At 28.4% G+C, this 17,270-nt stretch overlaps 5 protein-coding genes across 5 annotated transcripts; 2 read left to right on the forward strand and 3 right to left on the reverse strand.

Moving 5' to 3' along the window:
* The first annotated feature begins 4,399 nt into the window (after positions 1 to 4,399).
* On the forward strand, positions 4,400 to 6,584 carry LOC107064964 (tRNA (guanine(6)-N(2))-methyltransferase THUMP3). Its single transcript, XM_015318187.2, has 7 exons — positions 4,400 to 4,582; positions 4,676 to 4,788; positions 4,878 to 5,334; positions 5,438 to 5,616; positions 5,950 to 6,129; positions 6,197 to 6,334; positions 6,409 to 6,584. Exons 1-7 carry the CDS (start codon positions 4,486 to 4,488, stop codon positions 6,520 to 6,522), a joined length of 1,278 nt encoding a protein of 425 aa, XP_015173673.2. The 5' UTR covers positions 4,400 to 4,485; the 3' UTR covers positions 6,523 to 6,584.
* LOC107064965 (putative ribosome production factor 1) lies at positions 6,556 to 8,878 on the reverse strand. The gene is made up of 3 exons (XM_015318188.2): positions 7,514 to 8,878; positions 7,011 to 7,275; positions 6,556 to 6,923 (listed from the first exon to the last, which is right to left on the reverse strand). The coding sequence occupies exons 1-3, from the start codon at positions 8,112 to 8,114 to the stop codon at positions 6,746 to 6,748; spliced, it is 1,044 nt and encodes a 347-aa protein (XP_015173674.2). The 5' UTR covers positions 8,115 to 8,878; the 3' UTR covers positions 6,556 to 6,745.
* Positions 8,879 to 9,027: 149 nt separating this feature from the next.
* Positions 9,028 to 10,058, reverse strand: Bet1 (blocked early in transport 1). Its single transcript, XM_015318189.2, has 4 exons — positions 9,883 to 10,058; positions 9,655 to 9,794; positions 9,423 to 9,589; positions 9,028 to 9,301 (listed from the first exon to the last, which is right to left on the reverse strand). The coding sequence occupies exons 2-4, from the start codon at positions 9,671 to 9,673 to the stop codon at positions 9,146 to 9,148; spliced, it is 342 nt and encodes a 113-aa protein (XP_015173675.1). The 5' UTR covers positions 9,674 to 9,794; positions 9,883 to 10,058; the 3' UTR covers positions 9,028 to 9,145.
* Positions 10,059 to 10,371: 313 nt separating this feature from the next.
* LOC107064967 (lipase maturation factor 2) lies at positions 10,372 to 13,801 on the forward strand. The gene is made up of 10 exons (XM_015318190.2): positions 10,372 to 10,694; positions 10,765 to 10,948; positions 11,044 to 11,145; positions 11,225 to 11,412; positions 11,544 to 11,722; positions 11,797 to 12,040; positions 12,254 to 12,459; positions 12,546 to 12,786; positions 12,947 to 13,163; positions 13,242 to 13,801. The coding sequence occupies exons 1-10, from the start codon at positions 10,601 to 10,603 to the stop codon at positions 13,492 to 13,494; spliced, it is 1,908 nt and encodes a 635-aa protein (XP_015173676.1). The 5' UTR covers positions 10,372 to 10,600; the 3' UTR covers positions 13,495 to 13,801.
* Positions 13,502 to 17,218, reverse strand: Pbp95 (proximal sequence element A Pbp95). Its single transcript, XM_015318195.2, has one exon. The coding sequence runs from the start codon at positions 17,022 to 17,024 to the stop codon at positions 14,187 to 14,189; it is 2,838 nt and encodes a 945-aa protein (XP_015173681.2). The 5' UTR covers positions 17,025 to 17,218; the 3' UTR covers positions 13,502 to 14,186.
* Between the last annotated feature and the right edge of the window lie 52 nt (positions 17,219 to 17,270).

The following is a 17,270-nucleotide window of genomic DNA, read 5'->3' on the forward strand; positions in this document are numbered from 1 at the left end:
CTTTTTATACTAATTTTAAATATTATTCTTCTTCTAGATTGAAATACATCAGTGTATCAGTTAAATCAAAGTGGTGATTTCCTTCCATTCGAGGTATGTATTTTGGTTATTGGAAATGAATGAAAAGTAAACAATCGGCGTGTACATTGGAAGTTTTCATCAAATATGCTTTCAACCTGGTATGGATGGTTTTTAATAAGATTGAAATCGAAAAGGGTGATCATTCGATCATGAAATTTTGTTTTTCCCGCCTTAATAGTCGAAACTTTACCAACAATAAACTAAAGGTATGAAAATTCAATTTAATTGATCATCTTTCAAATATATAATAATTAATAATTATTTTTCTATTACAAGTGTCTAGGATCGTCTTAAAAATTATTCTTCACCTAGGAACATGCTCTTTATGCTTTTGATTGTTGCTCAGAAAGCCTTGACAATAATAATGGCTTTCGGGCAATAATCATAATCACGAAAGAGCAAAGATTCATCTTTATCTAATCAACAATTCAACTGATTCTCATTTATCTTCGCAAACCAAAAAAATTATCATCGTCAAACCTATAGGAAAAATATTGTCAACGTTTTTCTGTTTTGAATTCAACAAAAAACATGTCCTGTTGATTTATCACAATAACATCTTTCGATAAATCTATGGAAAATTAATTTAATTTAATCATAATACGTGTATTGTTTGTATACATTTTTTCACTGGCATTATTTTCATTGAAATGTGGACGAGTATCGATTATGTTAGCAAAGCTAATTATATAATCATCCTATTAAGTCCTGAACAATACAATTATGTACAATATATTCACCGATATTTGTCTCAAATTATTCTATTAGTATTTTCAAATAAATTTTATAAAATTTGTAATAAATGTAATTCAACGTATCTTTAACATCAGATTAAGTAAGAATTCCGTACATTTCTTTACAAATTCAGAAAATTTAAGTATTTTATCATCGTATTTACTTAATCAATTTATCTATTTTGTTATATAACCGTTTTATATGTATCTATTATTTGGTAATAGAAATATTATTCTCCATGAAATTGTTGTACTTTTTCAATAAAAAACATGAATAAACTTTATACTCAACATAATATAAATCATAAACATTGTTTATAAACAAATAAATCTTTTATATTAAACAATATGCTGTTATATTAATTTTCCCAAACCTGTAGTTAATGATTAGTATCAATAATTACAAATACTTGTATAAATCAAAATTTGGATTATAAACTTTAACATTTTCATTGATTTCCTGTTGTAGAAATTTTCAGTTTTGTACTTGAGAGAATTTATGTTAAAATTTATTTAACAAAAATCGAGTAAACTAGTAAGACTTAGGATGTTAAACAGTCGATAGATTTCAATCTAATCGAATCGAAGTCAATATTCACTCATAGAAATACCGAAAAATAGTATTTACTAATTATTAGAGAAATAGTCATATACCTTCGAAGTTAGGAACAAACGCAGAAAAGTTCTATTTCATGAGATGAATCAAGGATGACATTTCAGTAACAACAGCAAATTTAACAACCTAAACCAATCCAGTGCTCATTTGAAATGTTCTTTCTGTATTATACTCGAAGTGAAATCGTACATGTTGCGCTTCAACAGGTGTCAAATATCGAATTTACTTCAACGCGAGCTACATCGAGTAAAATTTTATTTCTTCTAAATTCTTTTATAAATTTTAATGGAGAATTTTATTCTGCAATATTATTATATGTTCCTAAGCTCATTGTTAAATAAATTTCGAAATGATACAAAAATACAAAAAAAAATCCTTTTAGCAACGAGACGTTATTTTTAAACCTTAAATCAAAATTCGTCCACGTTAAAGTTAAATTATATTTTACAATAAGATTATATTTAAATTGTTAATCTACAAATTATTTTATTAGAACTATAATATATACATAAGAAAATTTATATATTATATATATATTTATATTTTGACTTATTATATATATATATATATTATTGACTTATATATATAAGAAAAGAAAAAAAGAGAAATAAATAAACGGTCGAATCTTCAAACGTTTGGATAAAATCCTAGAAAATGATATCGAAATCCGATACAACAATTCTTCTAGACTATTTAAAAATCGAGTAACCTTTTATTTTTAATTACATTTCCTATCCCTCATCGACCATATTTTTAAAACGACTAAAGATTTTCAATAGAACTACGAATCATTATCAATCCCTTTACGATAGTTTTCCGATAGGGGAAGCAATAATTCTTATTCAAACTCGATTAACCTTTTTCTATTTGTCTATTCTCGTTGTTCTTTCTTGAACATCCTAGAGAAACAACCGGTCTGTAGTACGTCATACCGAAAAGTTTCTTCTTCCATCGGTTAGACCATTAATATCGGGATGCGTAACGTCAATGTAGCCGCTTCTCGACAGATATTTTTCGAGAACTGCCAAAACTCAAGACAACAAGGGTTGGCAGACGAGGAATGGGTTGCTTTCGAGAACCCACTGAGGAACGAACCTATTCCGGTTTGCGAAAGATCAACGTGTAGTTGAAACATGACGTAAAAGGTGGATGAGAAAAACATAAAGAGAGAGAGAGAGAGAGAGAAATACAGAAAAACGTGTGGGTTGTAGAGCAGTGGGGGAGGGGGAGTGAGAGGGAGGAAAGATATAGAAAGGTATTGTCGGGCAACAGTGCATTATTTAAATTTTAAAAGCGTTTCAAAGTTTTCCCTTAATTTTGCCGTCTAGTTAGCCGATGCCCATTCTACACCTGCATAGGTAAATTGTGTGGATCCGAGGGGGTGAAAAAGAGAGAAAGAGAGAGACTGACAGAATGAAGGGGAGGAGAGAATATGGCGACGCGGAGATGGAAGCAGGTTGACAGATTGACGTTTGGTCGCGCCCGTTCAGCTCCTGCTGATGAATATTTTAGGTTTCTAGCTTCGCCTGTCAGTCGTCGGTGAAACGGAGAAAGGAAGAAGAGAGATAGATGGATAGATAGGTAGATAACTAAAAAGAGATAGAAAGGGAGAAAGAGAACGAAAAGGATCAAACAAATGTGAGTGAGAAGATAGGACGAGCAATATGAGGGGGGTGAAAAGGGGCTGGAGGAAAAGAGGAGGATAGTAGGAATGATTCTATGTATAGAGATGGTGCCCCGACGAACTTTCGACCCGAAATGACCCGAGAAAGATGCAGACGCTTCCACGAATTCTCTTCATCCCAACCCCCTTTCTCTTCCTTTTACCCTATCCTATCTCTCACCTTTACCATTCGTAATGATTGCTCCTAATCTGAGATATCAATCGATTGTACTATGAATATCTTCAAATAAAGTATTTATTTACGTGCATATTTTTTTTTCTATCTTCTTTTTCTTATCAATCTGTACTCGTCGATCCTTCTATAATACGTTGTTGGTGTTAATAAAATATAGGAACATAAAAAAGATACCTTTCGTTAATTTATTCCAATCGAATTGACCACAATTGTGTTTCTTAAAATATTTTTAACTTTATTCGTATTTAATTTAACTTAACTTTGATTATTTTGTATGGAATCTATGATCGCAAAAGTAGAATTAAAATGACGGTAAGAATAGATGACAGTGTCGGATGTTTGGAGTAGTCAAATTAATAAGTTAATGTACACACAACAGATGAAACTGACACCTACCGTGGACATCCATTGTCCCTTCATTGAATATTCATGGACCGTGAAAAGGGGTTGTCGAACGGGGGTCACGTTCTTGAAGTATACGTTACATGTCGAAACTGACCGATAAATCTTTTATTTAAAACAATGACATTCGTGATCGCATCCTCTACAAGCCCCCAATCATCCATCCATCTACTCGCCTGTGCACGATCACGTCATCGACTTCGAAATATTAATATCCAATTCTATTTTCATTTATTAAACATCTTTTTCGTATCCTATTTGTATAGATTTACAAATATTTATATATATTTCATTGATATCCGTTAATAAAACGATCAAACGTAAGATACGTCGTTGACCTCGCACATATAACGTTTATGACCATCTATATATTCTTTCATTATTCACAAAATTAATTAAAAATATTGGAGAAGACCGTGTCGTTCACTATGCGAACTTTAATTGACAGCATGCAGAAATAGTGCGGATGCAAAATGGATGGTATTTATCAGACAGAATCATCAAACTTTAAAATATATCGTTGAAGAATCAAAAGATTATTTCAAACGTTTCTATACTAAATTACTTTGATACGCTTGTTAAGCGAAGCGGCTAAAATGCCGCTAAATATCGGCTATTCGATGTTTAGCATTTTTCTCATTCTATTTATTTCGTTCTATTTCAAACGTCACAATTCCCGCCGCGTTCCTATATTCTAATCACGTGACATGCGTTACGTATCGTATGAAGAACGTGGCGCATCGATAGTAGACACAATCGATATTTGTTTACATATAATTCATATAATTACAAAATGATGGATTATGATGAAGATTCAAGTTTATATGATCTTTTTCAAGTATCTTTGACTAATGATAATCTTTTTATGATTGGGACAAGCGTTGATACGGGTAAGATTTCTAATCATGTGGTTTAATAATCATAACCTATAAAATTTAAATATTGATAAAACAACACTTATAAATACATTTTTTAATGCATAGGTTTTGAATGGCAAGCAGTAGATGAATGTAAAGAGAAATTAGATAAAAATCTACATGTTGTTAAACAACGTGGAAAGATTTATTTCAACGTTAATTTGGACAATTTAATCAAAGTAATTTAAAAATTACTGCATGTCATCAATTGTAATTTATCAATTTTGTTTAAATTGCTGCTAGCATTCATTTTGAATTTACGTTCTAGGTACAAGAAATGAGATCGATTGACAATATATTTATAGTTGGAAGCGTACTCAGATTAAAGTTCGATGGTACTAATAAGGAAAATGATTTAAAATTATGTAAAGATGCTACACGAAATGATCTAAAGTTAGAGAAAGCGTTGAATGCATGGAAGAATGTTACACAATTTCCAGGAAAAATGTATCCAACTAATAACGAATATGAAGAAGCTATAAGAAATGAAAAAAATGTTGAATGTGTAAAATCTAACAATTCTAAAATTAGAAAAAGAGGACAAAATCCAGCTAACGCGTATAATGAAGTTTTAAGATATAGAGTAACTTGTGAAAGAACTGGTAAACATAGTTTTGAATCTCCTGACGCTGCTAAAATCATAGGAGGAGAATTACAAGATAAATATCACTGGCTAGTCGATTTATCTTTGTATCATTTGGAGATAATCTGTAAAATAGTTCAAAGTAAACATTAGTTTAAATCACTAAAACTTTTTTAGAGAGAGAAAAAAAACTCTCCTTGATACGTTCAGATAGTAAATTATTTTTCTTTTTGTGTAATCATTAGATGAGATAGTAACACAACTACGTATTACACACGAATCCAAGCATCATAGAAATATCATACATTTTGGACCGACTACGCTCCGAGCTACCATATGTTATAACTTATTAAGATTGGCGCAACCAAATCCAGGAGATATCATAATTGATCCTATGTGTGGAAGTGCTTCTATTCCTATCGAAGTATGTTAAACTTTTAAATTACATTTTAACCCTTTCAACATTACCATAAGCACTCAATATCGTACACTCGCTATCTCTTACCAGTTACAATAATAACTTATTAATATTTTACTTTGGTTTTAAATTTTTTAAGTCTAAATATCTTAAAACATACTACATTGTATCTCATCCTTCATCTACTTCGTGATAAAATGTAAATTCATATTGTAACTGGTCCATACAGTGGTCATATAGTGAAAGTGTACTTGCAAACGACATAGTTATATTAAAAAGATTAAATACTATATACATTAATTATTATACTAAGTGTAAAATTAATTTTCTATTCTTCAGGGAGGATTAGTTTATGGAAGTTCATACATATTATGCGGAGATAATCATTCAAAGGCTGTGCTGAGATCTAAATCAAATATAGAAATCTCCTGTCCTAAATCTAAAGTTGATCTAACACAATGGGATGTTTGTTATTTACCGCTCTTAAACAATTCTATCGATATTGTTGTCACCGATATGGTATTTATAAAGATTTTCTTTTTTTACATTATTATAAATAATGAAACTGATAAAAATAATTTTGTAGCCTTTTGGGAAACGTAGTGGCAATATGATGGATAACAGAGTACTTTATAAACAATTCTTACTACAATTAGGACGAGTTGTGAGATGTAATACTGGTCGATTAGTATTGCTAACCTATGATAAGCGTAGCTTTAATCTAGTAAGTTTTAAATACATATAAATAATATTTCTAATTAATTATTATATTAATTAAATGTTTCTCATATTTTATAGTCATTACAAGCAGCTGCTGATTTATTCAAAGTAACAAAAATGTTAGGTGTTAACATTGGAGGATTGGCTGCTGTTGTATATGTATTAAAACGAACACGTGTAGAATATAAATAATTCTAATGATATATAAGAATAACAACAAAATAATTAAAAATAAAATTGATAGATTTTTGAAACTGTATTACATTTTTACTTACAAATTTGTCGAATTATGTTTTTCTTTTTTTATACGAATAGTTAAAAAATAACTGTTTTTATTTTGTGATAAATTGTGATAATATAATTATCACCAAAATATATTAAATTGTGTAAATACAAATATTTTCTATCAATAAATTTATAAGAAGAATTTTCTTCTGCTGGTTTCCATTTCATGACGACGTCCTTGGATAAGCCATTCATAGTCTCCATACTTACTATCGAATGTACCGTGTTGTAAGGACTTCAATCTTAAAGTAAATCGTGGACCTAATTCTCGTAATCTTGGTTTGCCCGTCTTCAAATTAAATTCGTACCTATCAAAAAAAATGATTTTAAAAATTTTAAACATAATATACATATCTTAATTTTTTTCTAGTTTATCTTCATGAGTTAACAATTACCTATGATGTCTAAAAAATATGTAATCTCTCTGATTATGGAAAGTTACAACTCTTCTACCCTTAAACTCGGGCTGATAATGAAATAATGCACCTAACATTCTTCCTATTGTATATCCCAAACGAGTAGTGAAATTAGTTAAAATAACTTCTGGCCTGTGATCCGTAATTTCTTTATGACTACGACGTAACTCGGGTGTAATTTTAACGTTGCTTAATTTAAAATATGCAGTTGGACCATCGGGCAAATGAATTACTAACATTCCATCTATAAAATTATTTTAAAATATCAATAATTGATAATCCGTATAATAATCTGTTTGTTAGCATGTTTTTTATCATTTGATAGAAAAAAGATTCAACTACAGCTCAAAACTTAGTTTTCATATTGATTACTATGATTACAAATGAGTGACACTGCATTCACAATGCACATTGATGAACCACAGATATGCGACATTGATAACAAACATGTTAATATTAGTATAATTGAAATAAAATAATACTTGGTACACAGCGGTCTTCGTTGACTATAATTATATCTGTAAAATTTCTAGCGATGGAACTTTTAACTATCTTTTTAACACCGGAACGATTTCTATACAAGGAGATAGAATTTGGTACCATTCGTGTAAGTTCTCGACCAAAAATTCTTGTCTTCCTTGATGGATTGTCAGAGTATGTGATTAAAACTTTAGGCTCATATTCTTTCTTATAATATGAAGAAAATTCATCATGCTCTAGATCAAGTTTAACTTCTTCGTTCTCTTCGTCATCCAAATCACCAACTATTGTAGTTTCATCCTTTTCTCTTAAACTTTCTATTGTATGTGGTATCTGCTTCGGTGCACCTTCTTGTATTCTAAGCTTCTTGGCTTCTTTCTTAGCCTTTGCTTTTTGTTTTAATAATTGTTTACACTTTTCATATCTGACAGCTTTGCATTTAATGTGATTGAAATTACTTTCAGTCGGTAACATAACCTCAGTAGATTGGCTCGTTGATGTATTTGGTTTATTTTCTTCCTCTGAATTTTCCTCTTTCTTTTCTTTTGCTTTTTCCTTTTTAGGGCGACTCAAAGGATTTTTCCTCAAATTTTTAATCTTCATTTTGTATTTTTTAATTCGATTCGTAAATAAAATAAATAATTCAATGCTCTTCACAAAACACGTGCTATGCAGATACAAATTTCAAACACTACACACAGTGATCCCAGCAGTGATCCCAGAGACTTTAGTTCGTTTGATGGACACAGGGGCGCAAAATTATCGTACGCCCCGGGAAAATTTGAAATCCGACAAAAATGCAACAATGTCGGACAAAATTTTCAAAAACTTGGAAAAAGTGTTCCAACTTTTTCAAGATGATGACCTTCTTTTTTTTTTTTAGTCACCAAGTTCAAAACCCTATCATGAAAACAATAAAAACGACGGATCGTACGTGGTGGTGGTGGTGGTAGGGGTGGGGATGCACCTTACCAACAATTTGTTGACTGAAAAAAAAAAGGTCATCAAGTTGTCGAAATTCCAAATGGATCGTACGCCACGAATTTTGGATCGTACAGAGCCTCAAATTATCGTACGAATGGGATCGCTGAGTCTACACACGTATAAAATACCTAAAATAACCTATTATATTACATCCAGTAACCAGAGTATATTTACATAATAGTTATGATACTTAAAATTATTTTAAAAGTTTTATCTATAAACTATTCTTGAAAAAACAATATTTTTTAAAAGAAGATTTTTTACTGCAATTATACCTTTTTTTTCGTAAAGATATCTTACAGAAATAAGTTTCCTAATATTCGATTGGTTGAATCAATTTGATACTGCGTTTGATTGGTTGACTTTCGAGAGCTTCGATAATCGATTCATAACAATACAAAAAGCCAAGTTTAAATTACATATAAAATCAATTAAATTTTTACATAATAGATATTATTTTATGCGCAATATTATGTAAACATTGTATATACAAAAAATATTAATTAAAAATATTTAGTTAGACTGATAAAAATAATTATTATCAATAGATATATATTTTAATTTCCTAAATCGCTATCAAATTACCAAAAATTTAATAATACGTGTATTATTTTTAATAATATAAACTTTGTTGTGTGTTTGAAACTTGATCATTTAAATTTTAAAACTATCCATAATACAAAAAATACTGCTATAGAGAAAAGAAACAAATATAGAATATAATAATTGTGACCAGCTTTGGCTAATCGTAAAACACGCCCAACAGATGCGCTCAATGATCCACTGGTTCTTTCAAAATCGTCATCCTAAAACAATTCCAATTTTATTGATATATTTAAAAAAAAAACAACGTATAATAAAAAAATAAAGAAAGTCAAAATCTACAAACCATTATTTTCAAATTAAAAATATACATAAACTACAAACCATTCCACGTAAAACTTTATCTTGATATTTAACTTCTGTTCCAATATCAATGGACAAAGATTTGAGTGCATGAATTTTAGTACTCAATTCCTCTGTCATCTTTTCATTTTCATCTTCGAAAACATTTTGACTAGACGTTGTTGGTACAGGCTCATAATTGTAACCCCCTACAAAGATAATCGCATTAAAACAAAATAATATTTAAACATTTTTCTATTTAATTTTAACTCACCCGAATGGGATCTTCGCATTTTATTCGCTATCTTGAAGCTTTTCAAAAAATGTATTCAATTATAAAACTATCTTAATTATTTCTTAGATTTTTATTATACAAATATTGTTGACAAAGTATGCAACAGTAAAGTAATAGAACTGTAAAAAAAATCAATTACTATAAACATAAATTAACAGTCAACAATTATTAGACACAATATGTATCCAAACAATTGTCTTTACCTACATTTATATAAAAATCAATCACTATTTTATTATTATAATTTAATTAACTTAGAAAATTAAACGTCATTATTTCTATTAATAATTTAAAATATCTTTCTTATTAATTAATTAAATTTGAATTAGTGGTAAGAAATATTAATAAAAAAAAACAACTAGTACATACATAACCAACAAATAATAGAAATGTCAGCAAGATATAATTCGCGTCATCGAACACGCTGGCAGAAGTACTTTAGGGTGAATCCACAATTAACTACAGCTGAGTTATCACCTTTTTGGCGAATCTGAAATCAAAATAATAATATAAATATATCATTGTAAATAAAGTTATTATAAAATTAAGATATAAACAATTAGTTTGATTTATTCATTAATTTTATACAAAAACAAATATTGAAATGCACTTGAAAACGTCCTAAGGCTAATCTTAGAAATTGACCAAAAACAATGTTACCACAATAAGAAAAAATATATTAGAAAACTAGAACAGATTTTATTTTTGATTATCAAAATAAAAATAATAAATAGTAATATCAAACATATTCTTAGAGTTTAAAATGTTATCATAAAGTGGTACCATGTCATAAATCATATATTTTGAAGATATAAAATTGAGATTAATTCAAGTATACTAAATATATCTATTACGTATACATCAAATGTGAATATTACTACAATAACATATGTAATTTCTATTTATATTTTATAAAGAGTAAAATATGCTTCCTGTACGGTATACAAGAAATTTATTCCTTAGAGGAATTTGTATTATTTATTTAAACGCATTTTTGAGTTTTTATGTTCAAATTCCTGGTATGTATTCTACTGTATCAATAATATAAATTATAAAAACAAAATATGATTTTAATTTAATTTAACTTAGGACTGTATGGTGATAACGGAATCCTACCTGCCAGAGCGCAATTAGACTTTGAAAATCATGCATCATTGGAGAAAAAGTTTTCGCAAAAGCCAACTTTGTTATGGTTCGCACCATATTTAGGATTAAATGTAGAATATATGATTAATTTATTATCGCTTCTTGGTGTAGCATTTGCTTTTCTAGGGTAAGTCTAAATAATTTATTCTAATGTTACATGATTTTTATTAATGGTACAATATGTTGAAATTACTTAACATTTATTCTTTTTTCATCTTATAGATTTGTTTCACAAAGGTTCTGCATTTCACCCGTATTTATAGCACTTTGGTCATTATATTATTCCTTACACCAGATTGGTCAAGTATTTATGAAGTTTCCATGGTAGATTTTGATAGAATTTTTTTTCTATAAATCTGTAATTTTAATAATAATTTTTATGATTAATGTATTTTTTTTACAGGGATTTTCTTCTCTTGGAAACCGGATTTCTATGTATTTTCATAGCACAACCTTTATATTCTCATAACAGAAATACTCCAAGTGACAACGTTACATTTTGGAGCGTACGTTGGTTACTCTTTCGATTGATATTTTCTACTGGTGCAGGAAAACTAATTTCTCAGTGTCCAACTTGGTGGAAATTAAATGGTAATATTTCTATAAAATTTAGCACTTTGATCGCAAATAATACCTATAGACTCCAATGTTTCTGAACATTCTGCAGTCAAAAAGTTATAAAATAAAATTTAGAAAAATAATATATGTTATATTTTTTACAGCTTTAAGTGTATATTTTGAATCTCAATGTATACCTACTGCTTTAGCATGGTATGCACATCATTTGCCAGTTTGGATTCTTCGCTTTACAACTGTCTTAACAAACGTAATTGAGATTGCTATTCCATTCTTATTCTTCTTTCCAAATAGATTAGTAAGAATAACAGCTTTCTACCTTCAGGTAAATATATAAATTTTATTTTTCATACTAAGATATATATCAAACAATTTAAATAAATGTTATTGCAATTGTAGGTCATTTTGCAAATTTTCATCATTGCAACAGGAAACTATAACTTTTACAACTTTTTGATAATATGTTTATGCATCTCTTTACTGGATGATCGTATATTTTATAGTAAAAAACAAAAAAATGTTCGTAACATTAATAAAATCTCTATATTATTGTGCTTCATAGTATATGCAGGAATATTATATGGAATGTATAAATATTATAACATACGTATCACAAATAACTGGACTATTCAAACTGATATTGGTAAATATTTTTATATATAAATAAAATTTTAAATATTTTAATACATTAAGCGCTACATCAGTCATCGGTAACTAACAGTATACTTTCCGATCGTAATAATCTGTCAACTGTAAAAAAACATATAGGAAAGTAGATCATTGGTAACTCTGCCGTAGTTAAGTTTTTTAGAAAATTATATTTATTAATATTAATTATTTTTTATATCTGTTACAGCATTTACTCAAAAACAGTTTAATATTGCTTTATCATATATAATTCCAATGTCAATTTATATGGGTATTACATCGCTTGGTTATATAATAATAACAACGATGAAAGATCTAGTAATTAGCAATAAAGGAACACAAAGAAAAGCATTTGTTAATTTTGTAACAATTTTATATACTGCTGTTATATGCTTAATTTTTACTCTTAGTATTGTAAGTAAATATACAAATATTTTGATCTATCTATTACTATATTGAATAATCATAAAATTAATGTAAGAATATTTATTATTATTTAGGTACCGTACGTTACTTTGAATCCATCTTACAACCCAACAATACCATCTCAAATTCAGAAGCTTTACAAATATGTCGAACATCTCCACCTCGTTAACAGTTATGGATCGTATAGACCTATGAAAGATATCAGTGGAAGACCAGAAATAATTATCGAAGGCAGTAACAATAGCGATGGGCCTTGGAAAGAATATGAATTTCTATACAAACCAGGAAATGTTAATAATTTATTACCATTCGTTGGTGAGTCATTTGATAATATAAAATATAAGTATGAATTATTTAAATATCTTAGAAAGAAAATATATATTTATAGAAATATCTTTTATTTACTGAATTATATTTATTATGATTCAAATTAAAAAAATAACTATTTCCTTTGATTTTTATATTCCATCTATAGCGCCTCATCAACCTCGTCTTGACTGGCAAATGTGTTTAGCTGCTTCAAGTAGATATGAACAAAATCTTTGGTTAAAATCGTTAACATATCGTTTATTAAATGGACAACCTGAAACATTAGCTTTAATAAATAAAGTGGAAAATCCGTTTAACGCTAAACCGCCTAAGTACATAAGAGCCAGTCTTTATCATTATCATTACGTACCATGGAATAATACGTAAGTTTTTATTTACAATATATAAATTGTATACAGTCATAAACAATTAATAATAAATGTTTTATTTTTTAATTACAGAAAAAGTAATACACAAGCTTGGTGGACTAGAGAAAAAGTAGAGACATACATGCCAATGTATAAAAGGGATGACTTATCTTTAATTGAATATTTATCAAAGATCAAATTAATTCAAGAAAAACCAACATTAAAAATCACCAATCTAATAGCTACATCAACATTAGATACGATTAGACGTTTAGTTTCTAACGTCGAAGCAAGTTTATTCTTGTGGGGAGTTCATACAGCAGGCTGGGGAATAATACTTTTATAAATTTAAATGTTATTGAAAACAATTTTATTTTTAAGTAAATAATCACATAAACATGCTCATAAACTATTTAATGATAATATTAGAATATTATCATCAGATTAAATAATGTAGTTTTTGATAGATAGTTCATTTTATTTGTACGCACAAAGATTCGTGCAATATATTCCTAACTTATGAAAATCTGTTAATTGCTTAACTTAAAACAGTTATGAGCACAATTAAAATTTATTTATATATTTTTAGATAATATTGAATTCACAAATTTGTTTTGATTTATATACAATAAATATTATCAAATATTATTTAAGTATAGCGTTATTATTTTTTCTAATATGTGTGGATTTTGTTTATAAAATGTATGTTTGGTTTTGTTTACTTTATTTGCAATAGGCACATTCAATGTAATTTACATTAATCACTAATACTATTTTAAATATTTTTATATAACTTTTACATTAGATATGTTGCTTTATGCATTTTTTATAATAATTTTAAAAATCTACTTTTTTATACAAAAAACTAATCAATATATTTAATTACTTTATGACAACGAAAATATACAATATTTAATTTACCATTAAGTATAAGGAAAAGAAATATTGAATTTAACTTATTACTTTATTAAAAGTATAGGGAACTTGCTACGTTAATGCTTAAAAATAAATTAAGAATTTTCTTCAAATTAAACAATTTCAAGACCTTTCTGTACTCAAGGAAGATTCACTGTCATTATCGCCAATAAATTTAATTAGATGAGTTTTTCTAACTTTTAGTTTTTTTCTTTTCAAATTTTTTTGTTGAATATTTTTTCTTTTATTAGATTTAACATTGCTTAATGTATCAGAAGACAATTGTTGTGATTTTTTTAATTCTTGTGAAGTTTTTAATTCTTGTGAAGTTTGCAATTCTTGTAAAGTTTTCAATTCTTGTGAAGTTTTCAATTCTTTTAACGGCAAATGAGACATTAATATCGGATATTTAAATAATTGTATAAGTCGTTTCCTTAACAGTTTATATGCATCTTCTGACTTGTAATCTTTGCTAATAGTTTCATTATCCAAGTTAATTTTAAGCATTTTTTCGATATCGGATATAGCCTTCGATTTTAATAAATTACTATAAATTAATAAAGTTATGTAATTTGGTTCTATTGCTACAACCGGCTCCTCATATAATTTTTTGACTACTGTTTTGTAAGAATTTTTAGATGACGTCCAAAGATGATATTCATCGAAAAATTTATCAATCGATACATCACTTTGATACCCTGAAGAATTACTTTTATTAGTATTCTTTGGTTGTATCAATTTTAATTGATAATTTGCAGTCGGATTAGAAGATTCGATTTTGCAACTGTAGGGAAGATTATTATTTTTGTTAGGATTAGATTTTATACATAAATTAATAGATTTACTATTCTTCCATTTTTTGTCCAAATTTCTAAATTTATTATTTTCGGCACAATATAAAGCAATAATTTTATCAAATTGTAGTTGTTCTTCTGAACCACCTATGAGATTAATGATTGATTCAGGTGTATCAAATTCCATTGGTACATCCAAAACAAAATTTCTATTTAAATTTAAATTATAATATATATCTCTCATTTGTTTAAATTTCCTCCTTTTATTATTTAAGTTACTTTGAAAAGGAATTGGTATAAAATGTTCTTTAGGTTCTTCTACTTTTTGTGGACCGAACATTTTTAACATGTAAGCTTGTATTTCTTCGCTATCATATGGTTTATTAAACTTAGACTTTATGTATGCTTTCAGGGAATACAATAATTTCTTATCTTTTTTAGATAATGGAAAAAAATCAAAATTATCTGGAATTTGCATATTTACTTGTAAAGTTTCTAAAATGGAATATAATTCTTTGGTGTCTTGGAAAAGTTCATCGGGATCATAATCATCATTTTCATCCATGGAAGATTCATTTTCATCCATGGAAGTTTCATTTTCGCTATCTGTATTCTGAAAGTGCTCTAGCAATAAGTCATCTATTTTATCTTCAATATCAGTCTTAGAAAAATCATTAATGAAATAATCTTCGTCGCTAAACTCCTCATTTTGTTCTATTGATGTCAAAGTTCGAGATCTAGGTATTTCAAATATCGTTATACCTTTATTCGCGTACTTAAACAAAGCATTATATCGATGTCTCAATTGTGTTCTATTCTTATATTTAAATTCTTTAGCTATTTCTGCCCAGTTAGGACCCAATTTCTTATACAATTTTACAAGTTTCATATCAGCAACAAGCGACCAATTATTAGTAAATTCAGTTGCACCTTTTAAAGTTTGATAATGTTCCATCAATTGTGTGGTACTTCTACAAGGTAATAATTGTGTCGCAATGAGAGAAAAATTAGTTCCATATTTATGAACACCTTTCAATAAAATTTCTGATTCCTTTTTAGAAAACCTACCCTTTTTCAAGTGCGGAGCTAACTTAAACACCCATCGAAAGTAAACATTTGGTTTAAGTCTATAAGTCATGTAACTCGCTACCTGTCCCCAAGATATAAAATTACCTATTTTGCATTTGGTAACAACTTCACATAATTTTTTATCTTCTTCCTTCGTCCATGGTCGTTCTGTTAGATTCAGCAGATATTCCATTGAAGTATACTTAACGAAACATTGATATCCGCTGCGTTTAGTGTTCAATTCTGCAGCAATATTATCCCAATCTTCATAGTTAAAATGTTTAACAATTGTCTTCAATTTCATTTCCTCTGCGTGTGTCCATTTGCTTTTATTAATATCAGGATGTAGAAGAATATTCCACATGACTGAACACTCGTCAGCACTGTGTCTTTGATCGGTATGGTTCAATGCAATTTTAAGCCAGTCAAATTGTTTTTTTCCAGGTGGGCCAATAATCTCATTGATGTCCTTTGCTTTCAACATTTTTGTAAATTTATTATCAGGTAAGTCAGAATCCTCTGTTTCAGAACCTTCTGACTCTGCATTTGTAGGATCTAATACAGACATTATAAGTTCACTGTATACATTTTCTGACATTTTTTTCCTATCTCTCCAAGTCCATGAGCAACCTTTTTGGAAAGTAGCTATTTGAAGTTCTCCGCGTGCTACTTTAAGTTTAGCATCTTGATTAGGGGGAGCAAAAAAGAAATCTTTATCTTTAAAATAGGGCATGCCAATGATAGACATATTCAATTTCGTTTCTTTCTCTTGAGTTACTTCATGGTTTTCTATCAATTCATCTAATTGCAATAAATTCTCTTCGCAAGTTATTAAGATTTCACTTATTTCGTTACGTTTAATTGTTAATTGTTCGATCAATACTCTATTTAAAGCCAAAACTTCTTGAAGTTTATCATCAATCTTGATTTCTCCAGGTTTCTCCGACTTGATGATATTTACGTCGAATTGAGACAATTCATCGGTTGTTTCATCAATCAACGATTTATCCAAATTAATAGAATGTGTCGATATACTTGCCAATACATTATCTAAATCTTGTATTTCATCCGAAATATTGCTGTTTTCGGAGTCACTCATTGTTGAAAATTATGCACAGAATAACATTACCGATGTTACAGTGATGCAAAAAAAAAATGTTTCAAATAAAAACAAAACAGTCATCGAAGAACATGAACAATAAGAACAAACGAAGATTCCATAATAAAGAGAGATAATGAAAAAAAATCAAGCGATAGATGTATTACCCAACAAGCGCGCGCCAATCGCAGTGTGCGCGTTTTGACGTTTGACCGGAAGTTATGCACATATGTTTCCTCCAGTAGA

This window comes from Polistes dominula, unplaced genomic scaffold (genome assembly GCF_049000335.1).
Source record: "Polistes dominula isolate Pdom_NZ unplaced genomic scaffold, Pdom_raw_medaka contig_49, whole genome shotgun sequence".
Lineage (NCBI taxonomy): Eukaryota > Metazoa > Arthropoda > Insecta > Hymenoptera > Vespidae > Polistes > Polistes dominula.

What these genes read in the sequence shown, in the direction of transcription:
- Pbp95 (XM_015318195.2), bottom strand. Translation starts at nt 17,024, where the DNA reads ATGAGTGACTCCGAAAACAGCAATATTTCGGATGAAATACAAGATTTA.
- LOC107064967 (XM_015318190.2), top strand. Translation starts at nt 10,601, where the DNA reads ATGCTTCCTGTACGGTATACAAGAAATTTATTCCTTAGAGGAATTTGT. An exon ending in TAATTTTTACTCTTAGTATT is followed by an intron (nt 12,460 to 12,545) that starts GTAAGTAAATAT and finishes ATTATTATTTAG; the next exon opens with GTACCGTACGTTACTTTGAA. An exon ending in TAATTTATTACCATTCGTTG is followed by an intron (nt 12,787 to 12,946) that starts GTGAGTCATTTG and finishes TTCCATCTATAG; the next exon opens with CGCCTCATCAACCTCGTCTT.
- LOC107064965 (XM_015318188.2), bottom strand. Translation starts at nt 8,114, where the DNA reads ATGAAGATTAAAAATTTGAGGAAAAATCCTTTGAGTCGCCCTAAAAAG. An exon ending in CGAAGACCGCTGTGTACCAA is followed by an intron (nt 7,276 to 7,513) that starts GTATTATTTTAT and finishes ATAATTTTATAG; the next exon opens with ATGGAATGTTAGTAATTCAT. An exon ending in ATATTTTTTAGACATCATAG is followed by an intron (nt 6,924 to 7,010) that starts GTAATTGTTAAC and finishes TTTTTTTGATAG; the next exon opens with GTACGAATTTAATTTGAAGA.
- LOC107064964 (XM_015318187.2), top strand. Translation starts at nt 4,486, where the DNA reads ATGATGGATTATGATGAAGATTCAAGTTTATATGATCTTTTTCAAGTA. An exon ending in ATTTGGACAATTTAATCAAA is followed by an intron (nt 4,789 to 4,877) that starts GTAATTTAAAAA and finishes TTTACGTTCTAG; the next exon opens with GTACAAGAAATGAGATCGAT. An exon ending in GTGCTTCTATTCCTATCGAA is followed by an intron (nt 5,617 to 5,949) that starts GTATGTTAAACT and finishes TCTATTCTTCAG; the next exon opens with GGAGGATTAGTTTATGGAAG.
- Bet1 (XM_015318189.2), bottom strand. An exon ending in ATAAAGTTTTACGTGGAATG is followed by an intron (nt 9,302 to 9,422) that starts GTTTGTAGTTTA and finishes GAATTGTTTTAG; the next exon opens with GATGACGATTTTGAAAGAAC.